The following is an 11803-nucleotide window of genomic DNA, read 5'->3' as shown; positions in this document are numbered from 1 at the left end:
AAACTGCCCATAGTTCTATTGGACCTGCATGGTCGAACACAGCACTACCCCAAGGCAGCCCCCTAACACAGAACTTCTCTCCTTTGGCAAGCAAGATTCTGTCTAGGGAGGGTGAAGAAGGAATGGCAGGGGGAGTTTCTCTCACTCGTGTGTGTGTCTGTGTGTGTGTGTGTGTGTGTGTGTGTGTGTTTTAGGGGGAAAAACCCGGGTCACTGGGCAAGGAGGCCAGGAGCAAGGGGGACAGGAGCCTCTAAAGGGGAAAGTAAAGGAGATTTGGGAGCCTGGGGTCTGGAACCTGAGCGCTGGAAACGGAAGATGGAGGAAGGGGATTTCTATCTCCCTCACCCACCCACCCACCCTTTTTAATTTAACCCAATGTAGTGTTTGTGCCTGCTAGTAATGAGAAGGGAAAGGGAGGCAGGAGGGAGCCGTGGTAGTGGGAGGAAAGGAAGGGGACCTTTCTCTGTGATGTGCTCGTGGGGTGAGACCGGAGGGGAGGGGAAGAAAATGGCTTGGCCGAGCCGGTCTCGTTCATTCCTTCGCTTTTTCCTCCTGTGTCTCTTCTTCTCGTTTCTCTTCCTTTGCACCCAGGCTCTCGGCGGTGGCTTCTCCGGCCCCACCTCCCCCGGGTAGAGTGGAAGTCAGATTACTCTCTTTTTTCCATTTCATCCTCCGGTTTTGGAACCAGATCTTGATCTGGCGTTCGGTGAGGCACAGCGCGTTGGCAATCTCAATCCGCCGCCGCCGCGTCAAGTAGCGGTTAAAATGGAACTCCTTCTCCAGTTCCAGCGTCTGATAGCGCGAGTAGATCTGACGCCCCCTCCGCCGATCTGCTCCGTAGCCGACTCCTAGGGATTCGGAAACCAAACAAACTAAGAACGATTAGCTACGGCTTCGGCCAACAACAGGTCTATGAAGTCCATAGAAAATAAATAAAACACAAGCAACGTATTTTTTTTAAAGAAAACAAAACTGAAAGGAAGTCATCTAACAACCCCACCCTCCAAGCCCCCCGTCTTCCTCGTATCCCCACCCATTCCAATTTAATTCTGCTCCTTAGGCTGGCTATTCATTAAAATCTTTCAGCGCACATGGAGGGGAGGCGAACAAGAAGAGAGAAAAAGCCTCTAATTGGAAACAGGAAACAGTCCTTATTTGCAAAGATTCCGAACGTTTTGTTTTAATTATTTCGGCAATCTTAAAAAAAATAAAATCTAATTAGATCTTACTCCAATGCTGCTTTAATTACTAGGAATAGACGCTCCTTCCATACGTTCTGAAGTCGAGCTACTTCATAAAACCCCATCTCTCAACCCATTATTGGACAAGACATTTTTGCATCCCCCCCCCCATGCCCTTTCTCACCTACCAGGGAAACTTCAATTCTTTTTTAAAAAATGCCCCAGTTTTATTTTCTACACCTAATCCCCCCAAATCTCAACTATTTGGGAGGATGGGGGTGAGGGCATGGGGATGGAATCAGAGCTGATTGCACTTTATTATGGATATTTTACACTCCCAAAGTCTTTTAATTAGAAAGAGCATAACAAGCCATATTTGCTTGCAACAACTTAACAAATAAAAGCCTGTAGCGGCAACTGTGAGGAAGCTATATGATTGTTTTTATGGGGCCATAAAAAGTAGCTGAGCCTGTTCTGCTGGGGAGACGGCCATAAAGATGGTTCAGTTTATTTAATTTATCTCTGCAAGCTGTAAAACTTACCACTGTGGGAGTTCATGCGCTGCATCCACGGGTATATTTGAATGCTAGCTTTCTGTTCCTGGGACGTGCTCCTGTTTTGGTCACTTGTAAAATCCTGTGCAATAGAAGTTTGTGTATTGTGTCCCATAGAATTTTGCCTGCAGCTAGAGAGCATGTCCTTTTCTTGATAAAATGCATTCGATCCGTAATCATATGGTCCCCGACTGGAGCTAAACACAACATTATCTTGCGGTGAATAAAAAGGAGATGAATAGATCCTGTTTTGAGCGACCGCTGCTCCATAAGTTGAAAAATGCCTTACAGGGTCATAGGCAGTGGAATTGAGCGGCACGCTGGGCAGGACCTCTTGACCACTGGTGAGGTGGCAAGAGAGCGACGGGTTTGTGAAATAGGAATTCATATCTTCCCCCCTGTACCTGGCTTGTATGATTTCTTTAATATTTATTTCTGTCTCCAGTTTGTAGTCTGAACTAGATTGTTATAGGGACGGCTCCACTCCAGGACAGACAAAATGACAAAGTCAGCTGACCCGCGGGGAGCCAATAGAAAACTGGATGTCAAGACACGGAAAAATGGCTTTTGCTTGTGTTGATTCCCCAGTTGAAACTAAGTATGCATTGAAAGTAAGTCTCCAAATTCTAAATATAAAGATGGTTTAGAAGAAGAAGGGGAGGGAAAGTAAGTATGATTGGGGGGGGAGGGAAGGTGGGAGAGGACTGAAGAAGGAGGGGCAAAAAAGAATAAGGGGGGGAAAGGAAAGAAAATTATAGTGCAGAACAAGCGTTGCCTTAAAAATATTAAGGAACGGAAAGGAAAAAAGAAAGGAAAAGGGAAAGGAAAGAGGAAAGGAAAGGAAAGAAGAAAGGAAAGGAAAAGAACCATAGAGAACAGAAATCAGGATATTTATTCTTTTGAGTAAATACCTTGCTTAATACCTCTAACAACTAAACAGCGCAGAAATTATAGCCATAAATCTGAAGTATGCATACAATATTAAACCATAAATTCTCTTTCCCTTCATTAATTTACTATCAGTCAATAAATGGGGAATTAAATGCTAGTGCCCCCCCCCAAAAAAAACAATCTTGAAAAGACAGGCAGGGAAAAAAGTGACAGTTGGATAGAGACCGTATCTTCTTGGAGAGTATTCCTGGACTTTGGAATGTGAAGAACTTTTTCTGCAAGCTCCTTCTTTCATTCCTTCTGGCCCCAAAATTCAGAGCTGGCTTTATTAATCTTTACATTTAACATAATTTAATCCAGTATTACTTTGCTTCAAGGGGGAAAAAAAGGGAGGAAGAGGAAGAATTTGTCATTGTATGATCCTGTTTATGTTTGTAGCAAACCCCCACCCCCCTTTTACATTACCTTCCCTTTTATAGGGAACGATGTGGGTTAGAAGGAGCACCTCGTGTTTACATTTGCAAAAATAAAAGGTGGGGAGCAGAATTTATGGCTTCAGATATCTGTGGCTGATTAGAAAACTTCCCCTTGAAATATTTGCTTAGATTAGAGAGTGGACTGTATTCTACTCCTTTGGTGGATTTGCCCCGACACACTAATTGAAATGAAGACAGCTAATCTCATTTTAATTTCAATCCAGGGCCATAAATTGCCCCTTAAATGTAAAATATACCTGCTGATGTGTAAACGAAGCAAGGCTCCCTCGTCCTGCTATTGGTTTAAAAAATTCAATTAGGGCTAGGAAACCTGGGCCTGATTTCCGCGGCTTTTGTTTAGCTGCATTAAAGGGAGAATCATAATACTATATGGAAGGGTCCATAAAAAGAAACCAGACCCACCTCCGATTGAATATCTTTACATTTGCTTCCTCCCCCCCCCCCCCCCAAGCCAACACTTTGAACATCCCTTGTTGGGATGAAGTAACTCTCCTTGGTGGGCTGAGAAAGAAGCAAATCCCTCCTTCTGTGATCACCCCTCGGCTCCAACAGGAACCCGGATGCCAAAGGATGCCAAAAGCGTTTATGGTCTTTTTCCTCTGTTCAACAAAGCAAAGTAATCAGAGGCAGTAGTAAAGCCATAAACCCGACCGCAATAGACAAAAAAGAAGGCAGAAGTAGAAGTATTCATTGTGTCCAGCATTAGGCGTTTCTGAAGAGCTAGCATTTTTTAAAAAAAAATAATAGTACACTTCTTGCATAAAGCCGTGGAAAGCTTTAAAAAAAATAGGAAGAGATTGGTTTAATGGGCAGGAGACTTACAGATGCCCACTACATTTCCCCCCACTTTTCCCAGCTTGCAATAGTGTCCCCCAAACTTTACATTATAGACTAGGATGTATTCTTTTTAAAAGTGGGGGGAGGGGGAGGGAAGGAAGGAAGAAGGACCAAGATGATCCGTTTCCTACCTAGATCCACCCACCCACCTCCTAGGAGGTTTGCTTTGCAAAGCATTTTATACGGGGCATACATGGAGGAGGATGGGTAAACCCATAATCTGAAGGGATTTAGTGAAATTAATTTCAATCCAGGATTATTTGAAAAGTTCCGAGGTGGCCTGTAAACTAAATCAGTGTTCTAGGCACCCAATCCCCTGAATTGACAGAAGTAACTCCCTTTCCACTTCCTCTTTAATAAGAATTCGCCTGTGAAGACTCTTCAGTGAGTGAATTTATATTTATATTTAGAACGGTGGTCCTTTAAAAGAAAATGCTCTAGTATAAATCAGGAATCCATTAAAAGTCACAAAGCCCCCATAACTCTCTGTCCTCCCTTAATATTTTTTTCTCTCTTATAGCAAACGCTATTTTTTTAAAAAAGGACTTCTTTTTAAAAGTGTTGTAATACTCCTAATCTTGGTTGAAAGAGCTGAGATTATGTGATGTAAACAGGTTTATGGTTGGAGGAAGGGAGGGAGGGTATAGTGGGCTATTTAGGTCCTAAAGAGCTGTTTTAGAAAGACCTGGGAAAGGATAAAGGAATTTGGGTTTATTACTTTTCTAAACAGAAGAGAAAACCTCAAAGTTTGGTTGTGTTATGAGGATGAAAAAACAGCTGGCACAAAGAAATGTGTCACAAAACCCTTCCTCAACATTTGGTTGGATGGATTTAGGAAATGCTAAAATGCACACATGTACACAGTACAGAAGCAAGCGCATGCACATGCACACGCACACACAAAGTTCAAGATTTTAAAAACTCACATTTTGTCAGCCATGTATTTTAGTGCAAGTGAGAACTTACTGGCCTGAAATTTTACACGGGTGTCTTGGTCTCTCGGTCTGCGGATGGCTACAATGCATTTAAATCAAAGGTGGTATCTCTTCCTTCCCACCTTCCCTGCAAACCTATGTAGCAAAATGCCTCGGTCTCTTTCTATACAAATTAGTCTGCAAGCAATTGTGTCATCTCATCAGCAGAAGCAAGAACAGATGTTTTATTAAAACTGCTACACAGCAGTGAAAATATGCACAAGTCCTGGAATAGTTCTTGAATAGCAGTTGGGTCTCTCCCCTCCCCACCCCCTGGAGCTAAAGTGCCCAAAGAAAGCTGTAATAACATCTCTGACTCATAAGCTATTTTTCCCTTTTTCTCCCTTCACCCCTCCTCCCCTAGAGTTTACCTCTATCTTGATGCTAAAGGAGAAAAATATGTCTCATTATGATTCTCTCCCAGCAATAATTGGCAAATTGATGGACTGATTTAGAGGAAAGCTTCAACAATGCACACTCCACACATGTTTCCTAGCCCAGAATAATGTCTGAAAGGAAACAAGTGTTACACCTTTGAGCTTTTCCTTCCTTCTTTTTCCTCTTGCCAGACTCTGATTTTGTGATGTGATCTTGAATGGAAATCCAGACGCATTTGTTTACTTGACTGTTTGTGGAGCATGGAGGGGAGAGGGAGGGATGAATTCTGTGGGATGTTAATGACTGGAAGATCAGCTGTTCACGCAAGGGCAAGGGGGGGATCCACAAATTCTCTCCTAGGCTGTGATACCTGGGTGTTGAAAATGGATTATTCCTAAATGCAGGGTTTTTTTTCTGCCTGGTTCGATTTAAATATGTATATATTAATAGTTGCCTTAAGTCAAATGCGTTGGTTTACAGTTCATATGTAGGATTAGGTTGAACTTCTGTGTGGAAAATAGTGTATTATTATCCCTTGATAAATAGATTAGAATCCTTCACTCCTCCCCTAAACACAAACCATGCGCACACTGATGAAGCACAGATACATACAGCCCATGAGTCTTCACTCTTGTCTATATAGAGAGATCAGTGTGGCTAGTTATGTCCCCTTTGGGTTCCTTTTATAGGTGGATGAGACGAATTAGTGCAGTAACCAGATCCAGGACTACATATCCATGTGATTTCACCAGTGCTGTAAAACCCTGTCCACATCCACGCATGTTTTACACGTCATTTCATAAGTCACACGTAGCCACGTAGGGGGAAAAAAACCCGAAATCCTAAAGGAAGATATTATGTATGCATCTCTTGGAAACAGGAAATCGATAGATAATCAGAATACCACATAAGCATATAGCATGAGATCATCCTTTATGTGGAAGTAACATGGGTTTTAAGGTGCTCTATGTGAAATGCTCAGGGCAGCATAACCCGTCTTTTTTTTCCATTCGAGCTGATCTCACCTTAGATACGTTATCTCGGCCATTTTGGACTTGACATTTATTACAGGCAAGGCTTCTTGCTTCCCAATTATTTATTTAGAGAGATTACACTGCCCCTACCAAATAAACTTCTTAATCAAATCTTGACTCTTCCCATAAATAACACAACAACAACAACGACAATAACAACAATGATCGGTGGATAAAAATGCCAAATTCAGACTAAACCAGTGGACTGGGTAACTAACCATAATAAAAATACGACTAATAAACCAGCAAGCAACCAACATCTCTCTATTGCAGGTCCTTGGGAAGGACTAGGGTTAGGTGGATAAAAATGCCAAATCCAGCCTAAACATCTGGCGGACTGTGTCATGAACCATAATCATGTTTGAAAGCTAACCCAAAATACATGGCACATAAATACCACCAACCAATTATGTCCGAGGAAGATATTCGCCTTGTTTAAAAGTGTCCACTGCATAACAGTATTTACATCTTGATTATTTAAAATACATATACTTATTACTTTCCTTTAGTTTGACCCCCTTCTGATGTCTGCCATTACAAAACTGAAATATTTATTCCAATGTCACCGGAAAAACCAATCTAGAACAATGGAGTTAAATGCCATCAAAAGGATTCTTGTTGGTAAATTATCTAGACCAGCGAGAATTGCAAATCTGGGCTTTCCTTTCTCTTTCTGCCTTATTTTATTTTCTTGCTCATTCTCCCCAGATCAGTAGCCTTTTCACTTCGTTTATCACCGAAATCCCATTTCTACATTTCACAATTCAATTGTTTCCATGTGAAGAAAAACAACAAAACATGCAGCTTTATAAGCAAGCAGAATATAAATGCCTTATATTTAAACCAAGTCCTGCTTGGTTATGATTGTGTGGTCCTACCAAACTAATGAAAAGACATACTGTAACTTCTGTTCTTAGACAATCGGATCTGCAGTTCTTCACACTATGGTACAGGACAAGTTCACACATGCACAATTACCCAGTATTAGGTGAATACTAGTATGCGTATATATTTATACATGCACATACAAACAGATATAGTCATATACTGGGAAGATAACCAAGAGGTTTAAAAAGGAAGCTATTCCCAGAGGTGGTGGGGAGGGGAGGGAGGGAGGAAGCCAGGCAATGTGTGGGAGAGGCAAAATCTAAATATTGCTTGCATTATGGAGGATGGGAGATCTGGGGATAAGCAAAACTCTGCAATGATCAAAAGCAACACTAATTGGACCTGAAGCAGGGTGAGAGAGACAGAATACATAGTTTTTAAACAAGTTGGAAATAAATGTATTACCCTTTCTTTACCAGATTTCAAGTTCTTTTCTGATTTTCTTAAGCATTTCTGCAGATTTCCTACCCCTCAACCAATGTTTAAAGCCATTGACAGCATGGTTTTCTCCACTGATGTTTTTCTTTCCCCCCCCCCCCAGATCTTCTTGCTTCGCAAAATTTGAAATCTCTCACGTCCACAAAGGAAGTTCGCCTTGAACCATATCAAGTAAACAATACAACTTCACTATCTCCAACATTTACCTCCCCCCCCATCTCACCACCTTTAGCTCTCTTGAATTAAATCTTAATTAATTAAAGGCATGTCCTCTACAAGCAACTCAAACTAAAGATTTCTCTTGGTTTAATTAAAGCATGTTACTGTCAATATGTTTGTGATAATAATTTAATATCATTTTGAAATAATATGAAACATGTCTGCTGATAGTGGGGAGGAAAGGGAAATGAACTTTTTTTTTAAAAATGAATTATGTAGTTGGGTTCTTCCACATAACATCCACGGCAGTCCAATAACATTGCACATTTCACCAAGGGATGTTCAGGTTAGAAAACTTTATGGCTAACTTTGATTACATTTTATGGCATGGAAATGTTCCCTCTAATGCTTCCCCTCTTTCATTTTGACATTTAAAGGAGCAGGGGCCATGACGTCACACTGTGCTGTCAAGGACAATAGTTACTGTCTTAAAATTATAAAGCATAATATTATACAGTCACATAAAATATGGTTGTAAGCAACTACTTGTGCCTGTGAACAAATTAAACAAAGAAGAATAGGAGTTTAATATGTTCAGGAATAATAATTCAGCAATGAGAAATGGTTGCCATTATCTATGAGCTCTTATTTTATTTTATTGTTTGCACATGGTGGAAGGGGTGAGGGAAAATTCATCTCCAGATGCTTCAAAAAAGGAAGGGGGCAGGGAAAGGCAAGGAAGAAAAGAAGGAAGGGAAAGAGAGAGAAGAAAGAAAGATGAAGGAAGGAAGGCAGAAAGAGAAAGGGAGGGAGGGAGGAAGAAGGGAGAGATAAGGGAGGTAGGAAAACAGAGAGAAAGAGAAGAAAGAAGAAGAAAGAAAGAAAGAAAGAAAGAAAGAAAGAAAGAAAGATAGATAGATAGATAGATAGATAGATAGATAGATAGATAGATAGATAGAAGAAAGAGGAAGGAAGGAAGGGCAAAAGCATCCAAACCACAGTATTAGTTACTGCAATGTGTGGTTTTAAAAAAGATAAACACTTAAATAGAATTAAACTATTTATAAAATTCTTTTTCTGCATTTTTAAGAAACTACAGTAGTCGGTTTACATTGCCTTTCAAGGGAGCGCAGCCTGATATTTTAGGATTGCTTACGTGCATTCATTTTCTTTCTTTCTTTCTTTCTTTCTTTCTTTCTTTCTTTCTTTCTTATTTCTTTCTTTCTTTCCGCTAGGAAAGTGATTGGGGGCTGGGACAAAGAAAAGAGGGGTGTCTCGCAGCTGATGCGCCGTATCTATTTTTATGAACACCCTGATCGTGTAGTGATTTAAAATGCCGTGTTCCAGAGCGAGAGGGGAGTGTGTGCTGCGGCCGGCCGGTCGAAAATTTCGACAGCAGCCAACCGAGGAACTTGCAGTCAAAAGACACTCCATTTCAAACAGCCGACTTCCAATAGCTTTGGCAGTTCAGACTTTTCCTTAGTTGCAACTATGCAGCCAAGATCTTACCAGGAGGCTGCTGAAAATTCAGCAATAGGGGCTGTCTTGGGCCCTGGCTTGGCTGACCTTTACAGCCGGCCGGCCGGTTCTTCTTCCTCCCCTCAAAGCCGTTCAACTCCCTTCATTTATGAAATAAGATTATTTTGGGTTTCGTCCTCCCCCATCTCATCTTCTCTTCGGGAAGAACGGGGGTTGTGGGGGCGGGGAATGAGCGTGGGGGAGACGGATCAAAAGCGAGAGAAGAGAGTCTGGATTGGAACAATGTTGGAACAATGTTGGATTGTCAGCTTTCAGTCACTTGGTGGCAGTATACAAAACAAGTAAACAAAAATTGTGGTTTAAATAAAAGAATGAAGAAGGGGGAACAGAAATTACTACCAGGATTAAATAACACAGCATAAAAATGTATGCATTTATCGGAGTGCAGGTTACTGCACACTCACGTTTGCACACTCACCTTGTCTCTCTCTTACCCACAACCTCCGTGATTATTTAAATCAAGGACAATATCTAAATAATGCCCAAGCAACCCTGGTACGCTCTAGATTAGACTGACCCAGTAGGGAATCCAGTGGCCAAAACAGAATTATTTTTAAATGGAAAGCCGAGAAACAACCTTTGAACTGAATTCACACAGTTGAAAACCAGGGAACCCTGCTTCCCTACGTTGAGGAAGGCAGCAGAAGCAGCCTCGGGTTTCTCATATTAGATTTGCATATATTAAAAGAAGAAACATTGACCAAAGGAATGGATTGCTATATAACCTACCCGGAAAATTATGCTCCTGGAAAGCTGAGCAATGGAGCCAAGAGACAAGGGAGACTGCAGAAATCCCATGGAGATCAACAGAAGTATTCCACTAGAGCTACTAAGAAGTAAATTGCACCCCATTGTTATGGAGTAGTAGGTTCCTCCCTTATATGCTTAGGTAATGTAATCACATCCCCTATAGCTTAAAAGATGGTGAATTGGAAGGAAGGAAGGAAGGAAGGAAGGAAGGAAGGAAGGAAGGAAGGAAGGAAAATACAGCCAAACTAGAGGGGAAGTCAGCAACCTGTCCCATGGCTTCTCTATTTGGTATATTTTAAATCTCTTTGTGTCCATTGAACCACCAGATTTCCTCTCTCTGGGACAGAACCAAAATCAGAACATCAGAGAAGGAAAAGGAATAATCCCATCTGAGCACGCCAGAGAAGATGTTGAGAAGACGTTTCCCAGCACCAGCAACGAACATTCCTCCATTCCCAGTCAGCCAAATAATGAAGGAGAAAGAACCGTAAAATCCGTATCAGATTGAAACTCTTAATTTAACTCGGCAAGACTGTTCCAAGTAAGACACTGAAAGATGGAGGTGCTGCTAAAATGGCCAGACATATAATATGTAGCATATATCACACAGACGCATGAACATACATGCATATCCATTGAACAATTATTAGAACCATAGATGCCTTCTGCAAATACATACACACATACAGCTATACGTAGAGTTCCATATTTCCGTCTCTGATTAATCTTTTCTTTTACCCAGCTTTCGTTTTGGCCTCTGTTGTTACCATTTTGCTTAAAGCGCCTTTGGGGTGACGTTTCCTTTGGTTTTCTTAATTTGATTCCTCTCTAAAACCTCTGGGCTCATCTTGAGACATTAAGCAAACATTTCAGCCCTCATTCAGTTTTAAAAAAGAGAAAATAGCTTTCCGAAATGAACTTGCATTGAAAATAATGGAGGTTAATAATGCTGTATCGCAGAAGAAACACAGGCCAAATATTTATATTCCCAAAGCCCCAAATACACAGAACCAATTCCAACATACATTTTAAAAAAAAGAATGCAAGTCCCGATAGCCATAGACAAGGATACACATTGCCAAAGGCACCCACGCTAACACCCCGATGTTGTGTGGCGCACACAAAGAAAAGCGAAAGCTGTCTTCTCTTTGCTTTTTCTCCTGGCTCTTCCCTTGATACGCTTTAGAAAGGAAAAAAAAAAACTGAGGCCTTATGATTTTGGATATGACCCAGCCTGCTTTTCAGTCTGCACGTCTTCCTTCTGATTGTTGTTATTTTAGAGGCCCTGGATTTAGTGACATTATCTAAGTCCCAAAATCCTGACTGCTCATGTGCAGAGCTCTAGGCTCTCACGCTTTCTCTCTCTCTCTCTCTTTCTATCTATGGAATGGAATGTAAATCGGTATATGACACCCTTCAAAGTGGATTGTGACTCTTTTTTTCCGCATTTATTTATTATTTTTTATTAACAAACATGTAAAATACACACACACAAAACCTAGACGTACAGTGGATTATGACTCATTATTATTACAATTGTCATTTTACAAAGCTTTGCAGTTTATCATTCCCCCACACACACTCTCAGCCAGCATTCCAACTCCCAGTCAGACCCTTTCTTCTCTTTCTCTGTTTCTGAGCTACAAAAGAGCTACCAAGCATCATTTGAAAATTATTGTTATG

The 11803-nt window shown here is 41.1% G+C and overlaps 1 protein-coding gene across 1 annotated transcript; it reads right to left on the bottom strand.

The window, feature by feature from the left end:
* Nucleotides 1–383: 383 nt before the first annotated feature.
* HOXC6 (homeobox C6) lies at nucleotides 384–2384 on the bottom strand. Its single transcript, XM_032210948.1, has 2 exons — nucleotides 1724–2384; nucleotides 384–848 (listed from the first exon to the last, which is right to left on the bottom strand). Exons 1-2 carry the CDS (start codon nucleotides 2121–2123, stop codon nucleotides 532–534), a joined length of 717 nt encoding a protein of 238 aa, XP_032066839.1. The 5' UTR covers nucleotides 2124–2384; the 3' UTR covers nucleotides 384–531.
* Nucleotides 2385–11803: the final 9419 nt, after the last annotated feature.

This window comes from Thamnophis elegans, chromosome 2 (genome assembly GCF_009769535.1).
Source record: "Thamnophis elegans isolate rThaEle1 chromosome 2, rThaEle1.pri, whole genome shotgun sequence".
NCBI lineage: Eukaryota > Metazoa > Chordata > Lepidosauria > Squamata > Colubridae > Thamnophis > Thamnophis elegans.
Note: the sequence above shows the minus strand (reverse complement) of the source record. Positions and strands in the feature narration are given on the sequence as shown.

Excerpts from the sequence above, each read along its gene's own strand:
- HOXC6 (XM_032210948.1), bottom strand. The coding sequence starts at position 2,123 with ATGAATTCCTATTTCACAAACCCGTCGCTCTCTTGCCACCTCACCAGT. Across the intron at positions 849-1,723 it reads GCGCATGAACTCCCACAGTG|GAGTCGGCTACGGAGCAGAT; the intron begins GTAAGTTTTACA and ends CCGAATCCCTAG.